The 14,210-nt window shown below is 42.3% G+C and overlaps 1 protein-coding gene across 1 annotated transcript in view; it reads right to left on the bottom strand.

Moving 5' to 3' along the window:
- The window catches only part of lrrk1 (leucine-rich repeat kinase 1), a 94,591-nt gene that overhangs the window by 37,976 nt on the left and 42,405 nt on the right, over positions 1 to 14,210 (bottom strand). The window contains exons 14-24 of the mRNA XM_085165047.1: positions 11,502 to 11,614; positions 11,003 to 11,217; positions 10,379 to 10,543; positions 8,519 to 8,691; positions 8,277 to 8,397; positions 7,806 to 7,965; positions 5,609 to 5,787; positions 5,432 to 5,529; positions 3,792 to 3,963; positions 3,545 to 3,717; positions 2,892 to 3,031 (exon numbers count right to left, since the gene is read on the bottom strand). Of these exons, the coding sequence (XP_085021173.1) occupies positions 2,892 to 3,031; positions 3,545 to 3,717; positions 3,792 to 3,963; positions 5,432 to 5,529; positions 5,609 to 5,787; positions 7,806 to 7,965; positions 8,277 to 8,397; positions 8,519 to 8,691; positions 10,379 to 10,543; positions 11,003 to 11,217; positions 11,502 to 11,614 (1,709 nt within the window). The remainder of the gene's footprint in view (positions 1 to 2,891; positions 3,032 to 3,544; positions 3,718 to 3,791; positions 3,964 to 5,431; positions 5,530 to 5,608; positions 5,788 to 7,805; positions 7,966 to 8,276; positions 8,398 to 8,518; positions 8,692 to 10,378; positions 10,544 to 11,002; positions 11,218 to 11,501; positions 11,615 to 14,210) is intronic.

Here is a 14,210-nt window from a genome sequence, read left to right as displayed (position 1 = left end):
AAAGTAAAAAAAGTATGTTCACTTTATGTAAAGATGTAGCAGAGGGCTGAAAATCAGAGTTAATGCACAACACAGAGTTCTGAAAGCACTTTCATCCATTCACACATGGATTCACAAAACACTCTTTAAGGGGCTGCACTGACACATGAGTAATTTGAATAATTCGATTACAAAAAGTTCTTGAGACACAAGTAGCTCTGTAGCACACCGATGTGTTAAACCATGCAGATGCGAGCCTTTCATCTTCATTTGCGATAATGTATTACGTACATATGTACAAACGTATTCAGGATCAGCCTATGAATGAAAAGTTTGACAACATTAAGCCCACGCAGTTCCCAGTTTGAAAGAAAAACACAGCAGAACCAGTGACAATCACCATGGCACACACAGTTTGAGGAGCTGGAGTCTGTGGCACAAACACTCTGTTTTGATGAAGAGCAAAGAGGCGAACCTGTTACTGAGATGGTGAGCTCCTGTTGAGATAAAGAAAAAATGTTTCAAGCATCCAAAAAAGCAACGCTGTTCTTGTGCTCACCACTAAAAACATCGCTGCTTGTTTTGCATAGTGAAAGGTCTGCCGTAAGCCTCCAGAAGTTGGATTAAAACATGCAGATGAACTGTTAAATTAATCTGATACCATGTTCAAAGTCCGAGGGATGAGGGGGATGACCCGCCAATTTCCAGGGGCGAGGTCACTGAGGCAGTTAAACAACTCCTTGGTGGCAGAGCCCCTGGTGTGGATGAGGTCTGCCCTGAGTTCCTGAAGGCTCTGGACGTTGTAGGGCTGTCCTGGTTGACACGCATGCATGGAGATCAGGGGCAGTACCCCTGCACTGGCAGACTGGGGTGGTGGTCCCCATCTTTAAGAAGGGGGACCGGAGGGTGTGTTCCAACTACAGGGGGATCACACTCCTCAGCCTCCCTGGGAAAGTCTATGCCAGGGTGCTGGAAAGGAGAGTTCGTCCGCTAGTTGAACCTCGGATACAGGAGGAACAATGCGGTTTTCGTCCTGGTCGCGGAACACTGGACCAGCTCTTCATCCTCTCGAGGATACTTGAGGGTGCATGGGAGTTTGCCCAACCAGTCTACATGTGTTTTGTGGACTTGGAGAAGGCATTCGACCGTGTCCCTCGGGGTGTCCTGTGGGAGGTGTTGCGGGAGTATGGGGTGTCTGACCCATTGCTACGGGCCATTCGATCCCTATACAACCGTTGCAAGAGCTTGGTTCGCATTGCCGGCAATAAGTCGGACTCGTTCCCGGTGGGTGATGGGCTCCGCCAGGGCTGCCCTTTGTCACCGGTTCTGTTCATAATTTTTATGGACAGGATTTCTAGGTGCAGCCAAGTGGCGGAGGGCTTTCACTTTGGTGGCCTCAGGATCTCATCTCTGATCTTTGCGGATGATGTGGTTCTGTTGGCTTCATCGGGTGAGGGCCTCCAGCTCGCACTGGAGCGGTTCGCAGCCGAGTGTGAAGCAGCGGGAATGAGGATCAGCACCTCCAAATCTGAGGCCGTGGTTCTCAGCCGGAAAAGGGTGGAGTGCCCACTCCAGGTCGGGGATGAGTTCCTGCCCCAAGTGGAGGAGTTCAAGTATCTCGGGGTCTTGTTCGCGAGTGATGGGAGAAGGGAGCCGGAGATCGACAGACGGATTGGTGTTGCGGCTGCAGTGATGCAGACGCTGCACCGGTCCGTCGTGGTGAAGAGGGAGCTGAGTGTAAAAGCGAAGCTCTCAATTTACCGGTCGATCTACGTCCCTACCCTCACCTATGGCCACGAGCTGTGGGTAGGGACCGAAAGAACGAGATCGCGGATACAAGCGGCGGAAATGAGCTTCCTCCGAAGGGTGGCTGGCATCTCCCTTAGAGATAGGGTGAGAAGTTCAGCCATCTGGGAGGGGCTCAGAGTAGAGCCGCTGCTGCTCCACATCGAAAGGAGCCAGCTGAGGTGGTCCGTGCATCTGACAAGGATGCCTCCTGGGCGCCTCCTGGGTGAGGTGTTCCTGGCATGTCCCACTGGGAGGAGGCCCCGGGGCAGACCCAGGACACGCTGGAGAGATTATATCTCTCCAGCGTGTCCTGGGAACGCCTTGGTGTTCCCCCGGATAAGCTGGAGGAGGTGGCTGGGGAGAGGGAGGTCTGGGCTTCTCTGCTTGGGCTGCTGCCCCCAGAAACACTTCGACATGTAGACTAGAAGACTCAGGTTTCATGAGTGGGTGTGAATGAGTGAATGAGCCAAGTTGTGTAAAGCTGAGTGCTCAAATAGAGTAGTAAAGCTCTCTAAAAAAAACAGTCCATTTACCATTTACCAAAACTGACTTCAGGTTAAAGACCCCTGGATAAAAGCAAATGAAAGAACTCGTACAGCAAGTCTCATTCACTCATCACATACATTCATAAAGCATATTTATTCTCCACCTAAACCCCTTTTATAACATTCATGTACCCAGTCACACTTTGATGAATGCCAACTAACACTGGATCCACAGCAGTCTACTATGATACTATATCTGTGAAAGAAAGTTGAACTATATCCAGTTGGTATTGCTCCACCTCCTATATCAGCTCAGATTCCTTCTCCATAAGTGACAGTCCAACAACCAGTGTGTGCTGAGTCAGCATGGTTAACATACCCCCACCCTCAACTTTGTCTGCCACCCAGCATACAATATACCCAACCCTAATGTCTGCCCCCGCCCTTCCCAAGTGGTGGGTCTACGGGGAAGCGGATTCATATCATTTCCTCAGGCTGTGCCCAAGCAAGCCAAGTGAATCCAGACCTTTTTCAGTGGGTATTTTCAATGCTACCAGGTACAGCTTTGATACAGGGGATTCACATGCTGTGAGCTGATGCTCTGCTAGGGTACTGCAAAAAAGCACGTAGTGTACTGACCTGGGAACCACTGCTCTATCAGAGAGTTGACATGGTCTGTGATGAATGCCATAGCAGAGAAATCCCTGGTCTCTGACTGACAGATAATCTTTATGCCTCCACTCTTCTTCCTCTTCCAGTTAACATCTGATGACTCCACACTGCACAGACATAAACAAGCATCTGCATCAACTCAAAGGATATTCAAACAGCAGGGAGGATGAGGCACTGGCTTTTCCATGTCTCACTGCTCAAAACCAGTATCACAGCTGGAAATATTCGTCCTTTGCACATTTTCCGTTTTAGGCCAATTTTTATGAAGATTTCAGATTTCCTTTAAACAGAAAATGTTTACATCCCTTTAGTGTGTCGTCTTATTTTCCACTTGCTTTGATTATTAAAAGCACTCAGACATACTGTGATACACATGAACACAATCTCAGCTATAAATAACAATAATAAAACACTGAACATTGATAATAGAGATGACTATAATATCAGTAATTGTTAAAGAAATTGATAAAAGACAACATTTATCTTTGAACTAGTTTACAAATGAATCATTTCAGACAGCAAAAGGTCAACGCCCTTAAAATTCCCACCATGCACGTCCAATCTTAATTATTTGTCTAATGAATATTTGAATGACCATATCTTCTAGCTCCAGCTCTTACCTGAGGTAACCTCCATCGAACGTGACGAGAAGTCCTTCCTTCCAGTAGATAGTCTGGCTGCGTCGCACTCTGAAGGTGCTGCAGCGACTCCTCTGTTGTGATCCGGTAAAGCTGTAGATCACAGAACTCCTGCTGTGCCGGCTCCTGCTGCTTTTTATTTTGCTTTCAAACGACTGCATAGATGCAACGTTTTAGGCCACGAAAGTGAAAAACTCACAATTAAAATTGGAGAATGAAGAGAAACTACCTGCATGTCCATTTCTTGGAGGCTTATAAGCATCCTGGCAATGAAACGCTCCCAAAATCCAGCAGGAACGAAGCTCATCTTGAAAAGGCGTTGGAGGGTGTTGTGGGTCTGCTGGCGGAAGCCATGAATGTCCAGGGCTGGTTTAGGGGGAAGTAGATGGGGCAGCAGATAGCTGTAGGAGGGCAAAAGGAAAACAAATATCCCCGGTGTATGAGAAGGTACTGAGAGACGCTCTCATAGAGTAGCAACTGTCAATCACATCACAATTTATAAGCTGCTTCATCTTCCTTTAACCTCCTACGCAGTGTTGGGAAGGTTACTTTTAAATGTATTCCATTACAGATTACAGATTACATGCCCCGAAATGTATTCTGTAACGTATTCCGTTACGTTACTCAATGAGAGTAACGTATTCTGAATACTTTGGATTACTTAATATATTATCATGCTGTTTACAACTACATGAATGTACTATTGCTGTGATTTATTACTGTTACTGAAGGTCCGCGGCTCCGAACCGTAGTAAAGGGACCTCTGACTAATACGGTGGGTTCTGTGTCGGCTCGTAGCTGAAAACTAGCTTTACTTTGTTGTCTGGGTCAACTTTGCTAGCAGAGACAGAGAGAGGCGTTGAAAGGCTGCTCCAACAGAACTTATTGTTTCAGAGGAAAACAGGAACACGGTGTACAGTCGAGTCTTAATAGCTTACTTACAACTGGGCTCGTCAGGCTCTCTTCTTGGCTGCAGTGGTTATTATTATATTTACATGCTTCCAGCTCCCGTTTCTGCTCGATGACAGCTCGTACTTTTCCTTTTTCTCCCTCCCTCGCTCACAGACACATAACGTGTATGGCAGTCCATTCTCCCTGCAGCACGGACTACACTGCCCATGATGCTACATTCTTTAGAGCTATACCTGTAGCATTCTGCCTATTAGCTTAGCACAACAACAACAAAAAGGCCTCTCTCACCCAGGAAACACGCAGAGAGAGAGCGTCACCCTGTAACCATGGCAACCGTAACGCTGCCTGGAACAACAGAACGTAGCTGTCAAACAAAACCCAAACAGTCCTGACCCGCCACAATATGAAACAGGGAAGTACCGCCGTGTAATCCATTTATTTCAACAAAGTAACTGTATTCTAAATACCACCTTTTTAAACGGTAACTGTAACGGAATACAGTTACTCATATTTTGTATTTTAAATACGTAACGGCGGTACATGTATTCCGTTACTCCCCAACACTGCTCCTACGACCTGAACTCTTTCATGGCTTTTCTAATTTCTCTTTGCTATTTTGGCTGATTGCAACCTGATGAATGTAAAAACAAAGAATGATGTGATCTTTTTTTAACCTGATTTTTGTTTTGAAGAAAAATGAGATCCACATAAGAGGACAATAGCTTTAAATTACGATACGACAGTGGTAGTATGATGTCCTCGTAAGTGGATATCAGGCCCTTGTAGAGCAAAATGTAGTATTGTGGTCTACACAACCCAAAATCCAATGTCCACATATGTGAGAATAATAATTTTAAGTTGTATATCATACAATCCTCCTGCTGCCCATTTGAGGATGTTTCCTTAGAGCTGTTTAGGACCTGTAAAGAGTAACTCCTGCAAAGAGAGAGAAATTACCTGTTGTTGGCCACAGGCAGGGCAATCTCAAACTTGGCCAGAAACTGGAAATACTGTTCCTCTGTCTGCTGTGTGAAGCCTGTTCCTACCAAAAGCATCTGCACAACAGATACCACAACACATATTACTTCAAAACACCCGTTTCAACACGCAGAACAACAGAAAGGCAAGTCTCACCCTCAGGTCTTCAGTTTGGATCACTCCGTTTCTTGCTATATATCGAGAGGATTTGAGGTGTACGATCCTCTCTAAGCACTCCGATAGCCACACGGGACAAAGGAAGTAGAGAGTGCAGAGCCCATGGCTGGTGTCAGGAAAGTGGAGCAAGGTTCCAGTTTCTATCAAGAAACCGATCGCTGGTTGTCGGGAAAAAAGGAGAAAAAGAAAAAAACGATGAAGAAATAACACGTCGATGTGGTGATGCTTCACAAATAAGCAGCATTTAGAGTGGAAACCTCTGCTAACGCTGCTACATAACGTTATACTACAGTGTGTTTCTAATGAACTAGGCAGCTCGTTAATCAGCCTTTAAGACTTTCTTTAAAGACCTGTTGGAGTAAGATTAGAGGTCAAATGTCACATTATATTGGGATGCAAACTTTAATGTGATATTTATAGTGAACATATCATTAACACCCCCAAACCACATCCCCACAGACACTGCGTCTGCTCCCAGACCACCAACACACGGAGCAAACGTGAGCAATCTCCCACTCCAGCTTATTAATCAGCCAAAGAGTTGAGCACACTTTAACAGTGAGGGTAAAAACATGAAACTCTACATTAGTGAACAGCTCTCACAGGTTACTCCAGCTGTTTAAAAGTGTTAGACGCTTGGGGCTCAGTTTTCCAAACCACTCAATTGAACCCAATTAGTTACTGAGTGCACTGATCTAGAGGGAAGCTGCTGTTAACAGGTGTGGCTGTTCTCTCTGCAGAGGCAGGGAAGACACCTGGAAGGTACTGAGCTAATCCCCTCACCCATCGGCTCCATCTAAGCTCTGTATTGCCTACTGGTAAAGACTCACAATCCACCCACTTTAATCACATTCTAGATCTTGTTCTGACATTGAGAAACTGAACATTTTAGTATGTTCATGGATGTTAAAATCACCTGTCATAATTCTTAGCTAATAATATCTTAGCTGAGCACTGAATCAGATAAAAAGTCTGAGAAATTCTAAGTAAGGCCCAAACAGGTTTTTGAGCATCAGGCTTTAAAATAAATGAAAACTCTGTCTGGGTCTTTGTCCTCAAGTGTTGGGGATTTTCTCTGCATTATTGTCTTTATGTAACAATATAAAGCAGTGAGACAACTGCTGTTGTGATTTGGCACAACAAATAAAACCAAATAGAACTGAGTTTCCTAAATGTTGCCAACGAAAGCAAAGGCAGCAGAATTAATGAAAGTTTGACCAAGGTAAAAACAATATCAAATCAAATCTACATATAATAAGAATCTCCATTTAGTCTTCCCTACATCCCAATATGTTCAAATATGTTCAATATGTACAAACAACGGCAGTAAGAAACTGTGCAGAGCATTCTTCTCACTCTGACTTTCTGAATAACGTAGAGTCCTTGAAAAGGTCAAATGTGACATTTCAAAGCTTTCTACAGTACTTCTATATGTTGACAATATACACCACACTTAAGGATCATAGTTTCTAAGTTACAAGTTCAAACAATAATATTTTTCTTAAACCAACAAAGTAGGAAAATGAACTCAAGGACTGAGAAGCTGATTCTTGAGGTTTGCTCTAAAAGCAAACGCGTCCTCATGGACACTCTTGCTTAAAGGCCTCATCCTGTATGTGTTCATATTTGATACAAGTTTTTGAGACCTCTACATGATCACTGTCATTCTTCTTCCCCCTAAAACAAGAAATGAATTGTAAAAAATGCTGTTGTAACAAATCTGATACAAATTTAAACTCGTATGCGCAAAAATATTGAATCTATTTTTTACATTTGTCAAAAGGTTCAATAAACAAATAAATAAAGTTGTTTCCAATAATGTGGCAGCAAAGTGTCCATGTAAATAAACTGGATTATCTCTAGTTTTATGCACACAGAAAATATATGAGGGGTTTGTTTTGTACATTAAAACTTCTTTGGAATCTCTTTAAGTGGCAACTTAATGTTAGGAGATACAATGTTACCAAAAACATTGATATGGTAAAGTACACAGCTGTTATGTTCACTGTTGTGGGCTGACGTTATTCAATGACTTTGAAGGAGACGCCTTCCACCCACTCACTGACTGGTGACTCTGTGATGGCTCATCAAATTACATGGAAAATGTCCCAAATAAAGAATGTAAATAAATGAATTTTCATAAATGATTTCCACATTTCAAATGCTGTCATAATACCAGTCTGCAGGTCTTCGTAATCTCTGATGTCACTTCCTGGGTTTTGTTCAATGATGTCATTTAACTGTGCATCAGTTAGGTACTGGACCTCTCCTTCGGAATGTCGCCGCTCCTTCTCGGCTATGACTATTTCCTGGAGTGCCAGGTAGCTTCTGGGGATCTGGAGGAGACAACAGTGGTGCAAATTTACTTTCAAGTAAAATAAGAACCCAATGCTATCACTTTAAAAATTGTCATAATATAATATAATATGTTTATTATAAGTGAATAAATGATTAAAACTTCTGCATAGAGTTTGCTGACAAAACACATGGTTATAAAGATTACTATATGAGTTTCCCACTGCTAGGTCATTTAAAATAACTCTTAAAAACACGTATACGTTTATACAGAAAGAAAACACTCTTTTCTGAAGGGTCAAAGTGCAACACTGTCTCTGCATGTACATGATTACATGATTAGCTTGCTTACAAGTCTGCCGAGCAGTTTTCCACCACAGGCTAAGCTGCTGTTATCTTTCATGGAGAGAACCACCTGGTAGATCAGCATCTTTAGACCATCAAATCCCTCCAGAGTTTTACAGGATACTTCACTGAAAACCAAGAACAGCACGCACGCGTATACAAACACACAAAAGAATAAATACTCTGAAAATGATCTGTAAGAAGATGACGAATGTTAATAAGCAATAGAAAAGTTAAATGTGTACTTACTGCAAGTGTTTGTAGGTGATATCAGGGTAACCAGCAGCTCGAGTGCCTGATGGGGATCGACACAGAGCCAACACGTAAGCCCTCAGTGTCGCCAGTCTCTCCGTACGAAACTTGGTATCAATAAGATCCAGATGTGTTCCCACTACAATCACTGCAGAGTTAGGGGCTCGTGCCTGCAGCATACAGCACACAAGCAATAACATAATAACTGACAGCATGTTAAAGAAAGAAGCATAAAAATGACAAAATCACCTGAAGATTTGATTTGTAAAACAGAGTGAATACAGATGTGTCACAGGTGTATCTATTCTATTAGTTTAATATCAATAATCACCACTACTGAATGTTTTTCATGGTAGATGTCAGTTTATTATATACGATCAATTCATGCACCAGGCCACTAGAGGTGGGAATCACCATACATCCCACGATACGATATTATTGCAATTTTTTAAATATTTTGCGATATTCAGATTCTGTACATAAAGGTAAACTTTATCAATATTCATTTTCTCTAATATCAAAGTCTCACACTCAGTCTTTCTCTCATTTCAGTTTGATTGTTGACAAACTGAACGGTTTGTATTACAGTCTAGTCCAACTTAACTGAATCAACCATCTGGTACAATTATAGCTATTCTGAACTATGCAGTTTATGAAAACTATGCAGCCCCTTCAGCAACTGAAGAATTTGAAAGTAAATGAAAACAAAATATAATTTTACATTAAATAAAAAAGTTTTAAACTTAATTAAAATAAAACATGTCTTAAATTAAAATAAGTAAACGGTCATGTTTATTGCTGCCAAAAACAAGTTAAACACATTTGGACAGTGAAGGAATGTCAGGATTCTTGCTCAGAAAAAGGATCAACATGCTCTGAAGTCAGAGCACAAAAACCTTTTTGTAACAAAATATCGATTTCTGCTGTCCCTGTATCCATACATTATTAGCAAACAAAATATCACCATGCTACACAGTATCCATTTTTCCCCCACCCCTACAAGCCGCATACATTTGTTAAAAATCTTGGGCACTAACTAAACCTGGAATCAACACAGCATACGCAGCTCTGCTGTTGCTGCGGTCACCAGTCTGACTGACACGTCTGTCTGGAGTAAAATTTCTTTTCTTCTTTTTTATAGCTAAAACTCAAAAGACAAAGAACTTGGAAAACATTTCACTGTGGTCAAAAAAAACAAACAGAAAAATCCAGGAAGCCTAATGAGAGACGATCCTTCAAAATAAAATGTCAGTGAGGTGATGGAAGCAACACGACTGCCATGTGGTTCGTTTATTTAGTCAAAGAACAAACTTCTGTTTCTTTAAACAGGAACACCTTCCACTCACTCTTACCACACACATGTGTTTATTACAGAAAGCTCATCAGGTTCTTAAACCCAACGACTTGAGTCTTTTAGAAAATAAAAATGGGAAGGATCTCACCAGGGGACCCACTTGCCCAGTTAGGAGGTCACGGCCCCGAGTGTGCCGACTACCTCTACATCTTCTCGAGCTCCTCTCTCAGCCCTCATGTTCCTTCTTCCTGCTGTTGCTATCACGTGGTATAGCTATTATATCTATTACTACACCCTTCTTCCACCACTACTACTATGTCCGGTTGGTTAGCGATCACCAGTTTGTCCCACAGAATCTTAAACTGGTTATTCTCAGCTACCCTTGGTATCTAATTTCCACCTCTGGACTTCCACGCCATGCTCAGCAGAGATTACACATGTTCCTACATGTTGCTGCTCTATGACATCCACACTTTTACACAAATCTCCCTCATGCGCCTCCAGCATAAACATCCTGTATTAATCGTCATCTCTCTCACTACTGCAATAAAGAAACAAATTACCTCGATGTTGAGCAGCCATGTCTGCAGGTTGGCCACAGCTTCCTCTCCCATTGCAAGGTTCCAGATGACCACATACAAAGCCTTATCAGTGAAGAAACACTGGTTCACTGTGGACATGCTGGCCTGACCACCAATGTCCCACACATTGAAAATCACAGAGTCTTTCTGTGGGCAGCAGAATGAGAGCTGGGTCAACTTAGCATGAACTGAATTTGAGAAAAGGTGACGATGACCTCAGAACACAACTAACCAGTGCAAACAAACACTGTAAATAAGTTTATTACTTTCATTAAAATCAAAAATAAAAGTGGATCCCTTTGTATTTTTGAACCGAACCCCTTTGGTTTAACAGTCCAAAGAATTTCTTGTCAGAAATGATTTTCTTTCATGGTAGTGTTTAAAATAATCATAGCACAGTTTGACTCCTTCTCCACAGAGATGCAAACTAACTTTGAGTGGACAGATGTTTGTCCTTAAGAGCGTAATCGAGTAGTTGCAGTGACCACAGTGCACTGTGTAGATGTTTTTATCTCTAAAATTGAGACCATATAAGGGTCATAAAATGATTAATAGAAATATCTGTGTGTGCGTGCATAAATACGACGTAATGTCTGTTTCCCTCACTTTGTTCTTGCCTCCACTGGGTTTATCCAGCTCCCAGGTGGAGGTGGAGATGCTACATTCTGCTGGGGTGAAGGGGGAGGCTTTGCCAGTCTGCAGAGCCTCGAGGAGGGCTGACTTGCCCTGCCGTGGTGGACCAATCACCAGCATCTTTAACAGTTTACAACGCTCTGCTTTTCGAAGCTGCGCCCGGAGGAAAGCCAGGACTGATGCAGCACCTGCGAAACCAGTGTCAAAGAATATGATCACATCTTACAAACCCAGCACACTTCACTTTACTTTTAAATGCAAGGCTTAGAACTTATACTAACTTTTTCAATTGTTCATGTACATTTTTGAATTTTCACTCCTTGCATGTGTTTGTAAGGCAACATATGATGAGGTAAGAACCAATATAAATGTTACGAACAACAGACTATAAACCAAAAACCAAAAAAAAGAAGCCGGCACATACAAACCCCTCGATTAGACACAGTCATTTTGAAGATGCAGGTGCAAATACCTTCTTTTCTTATTTCCTGTGGAACATTAGTAATGTTGAGGTCTTCGATGTCCAGCTGCCACAGACTGGAGAGCTGACCAAGCTCTGTCGGAAGCTCCCGGATTCCAGGATTACTGATTCCAGAGAAACTACATTAGTCAGATTAGTCATATACACACACATATATATACACATGTATACGTATATAAATGTATATGTATATATATATATATATATATATATACACTAGGGGTGGGTTTTTATAATCGATTTATCGATTAAAATCGATTCTGGCTTGGATAACGTAAAATCGATTCATTAAAATCCTGAATCGATTTTTTAATATAAATTTATTTTGCCCGAAATGCCAGAATCTCTGGTGAAATCTCAACAACCACTAAACAGCTAAGACAGTAAATGAGAGCAGGAACACGGATTCTGCACAAAGGCTTAAACACACAGCGCCCCGCGGATCAGAATCAGTTAGATGTTGCCTTTCTCACGATCGGGGCTGAAAGCCGACAGCTCGCTGATTCTGATTTGTCGGCGGTCGGCGCTTTGTTTACGCCCTTTATGCGCTGATTCTAAAGCTGCTAGTTTGATGTCTCTCCAAACAATATTGACCGAACCAGCAGCAAAAGAAGATCCAAACTACGCTTCACATAAACATCGTCATGTAATCACTCTGACTTTTACTGTTTTGCTTCGACCACGATGCATAGCTCTCTCTCTCTCTCTGTACTGTTTTCTTCATTATTTGCTTGCTTGTTACAAGTCTACCGTTGTTTACAGCGCTGTCGGCCAATGTTTTTTTTTTTTCGTTTTATATACTTCCGAAAAGAAAACCTAATTTCTGCTGTTCAATACTGAACAAATTTTAACTTTTTAAAATTATGCAAAATGCTCAGCTGTGTCTCTAATAAAACCGCTGTAACTTCAGAGGTAATGTTTATGTGTTGATTAATGGTTTTCTTTCATTTTTGATGTACTGCAGAATATTTTTATAAAATCCCAGGCCAGGAAAATCGCCTTCATGTTTTTCTGTGTTTTTATCCTCAGCTACTTTGACACAAAGGCATCTGCTGTGATGCTCACACCTTTGATAAAGTCTTGCGTGTGTCAGCTTCCTTTTTATAGATACAAAAATATGTAAATGTACTGATCTGAATTATAATATTTCTGACTGTCAAAATTTCCCAGATTCAAATCGAAGTGAATCGAATCGAATCGAATTAAATCGAATCGTGGATCGAATCGATTCGGGACCTTGTGAATCGGAATTGAATCGATTCTAGAAATCAGTGACGATACCCAGCCCTAATATACACGTGATAGAACCTAATGGGCCACTGAATCCCCCTGTGAAAGTCCAAATATATAGAAAAAACATAACTTCTGCACAATTCCATCATTCTTCAGAATAAATGACATTGAGAAATTTGCTGTTTGGATGAAACAACTAGAAACAGCTGTAGGAGGAGAACTGGATTCATGTGTGGAGCCATTAGAGGGCAGATCAAACTATTGATATAGAAGACTGTCCCCAGAAATGGTCCAAACATGAAGGGGCACACAGTGAGATGGAGTACCACATCCATACTATGTGAGAGATTATTTTCACTTTCTGGGCATGTTGTTCAGAAGAAGCGAGCTGTCAAAATGTTTGTCTGTTTGAGCAACAAACGTTGGTCTTTGACTGTAAACTAATGGGAGAGCTGCTGCTGACTCTGAGATCAGTTAAGACTTCGTATGGAAACACAGCTAGCAGTAGCAAGTACCTTCGGTGATTTGGCATTTGGGTGAGAGAAGGAAGACGGGACAAAAGACATGTTGTGGAAGAGAGCCAGCACTGGTACTTTAAGGTCATTAAGATAAGATGGGGACTAATTATTTAAGACCTTGTATGTTAGGAGCAGGATTTTGAATTCTGGATTTAACAGGAAGCCAAAACAGGAGAAATCTGCTCTCTCTTTCTAGTCTCTGTCAGGACTCTTGCTGCAGCATTTTGGAGTAATTGGCCTACTTGTAATAAATCCAGGCAGCGCACAGGTTGGTCAGCCTGGTCTTGCAGTGTTGGGTGACTGCTCTGTCTACCAGTAGATGGTGTTTATATATATTTTTCCCCCCACTCGCCCCTGCGGGCGGTTTATCCTCCAAACTCGGTCCTCTACCAGAGGCCTGGGAGCTTGAGGGTCCTGCAGTATCTCAGCTGTTCCCAGGACTGCACTCTTCTGGACAGAGATCTCCGATGTTATTCCCAGGATCTGCTGGAGCCACTCGCCTAGCTTGGGAGTCACCGCACCTAGTGCTCCGATTACCACGGGGACCACCGTTACCTTCACCCTCCACATCCTCTCGAGCTCTTCTCTGAGCGCTTGGTATTTCTCCAGCTTCTCATGTTCCTTCTTCCTGATGTTGCTGTCATTCAGAACCGCTACATCGATCACTACGTCTTCTTCTGTTTCTCTACTACCACTATGTCCGGTTGGTTAGCCACCACCATTTTGTCCGTCTGTATCTGGAAGTCCCACAGGATCTTAGCTCGGTCAATATATAGGACACACATTGTGGTTAGCTTGAGTGGGAGAGTAGGTTGTTGGGATACTATGGGTGTTTTATGTGTGCGTCTGTTTTTGTTCATTTTTTGTTGTTTGCTGGCTTAGTTGGTTTTTTTATGTTGTTTTTGTGGCTTGTCTACATTTTTATTCTTTTTTTATGGCTTGCAAGCAA

This window comes from Neolamprologus multifasciatus, chromosome 1 (genome assembly GCF_963576455.1).
Source record: "Neolamprologus multifasciatus chromosome 1, fNeoMul1.2, whole genome shotgun sequence".
Classification (NCBI taxonomy): Eukaryota; Metazoa; Chordata; class Actinopteri; order Cichliformes; family Cichlidae; genus Neolamprologus; species Neolamprologus multifasciatus.
The sequence above is the reverse complement of the archived record's forward strand: the minus strand, read 5'-3'. Positions and strand labels throughout refer to the sequence as shown.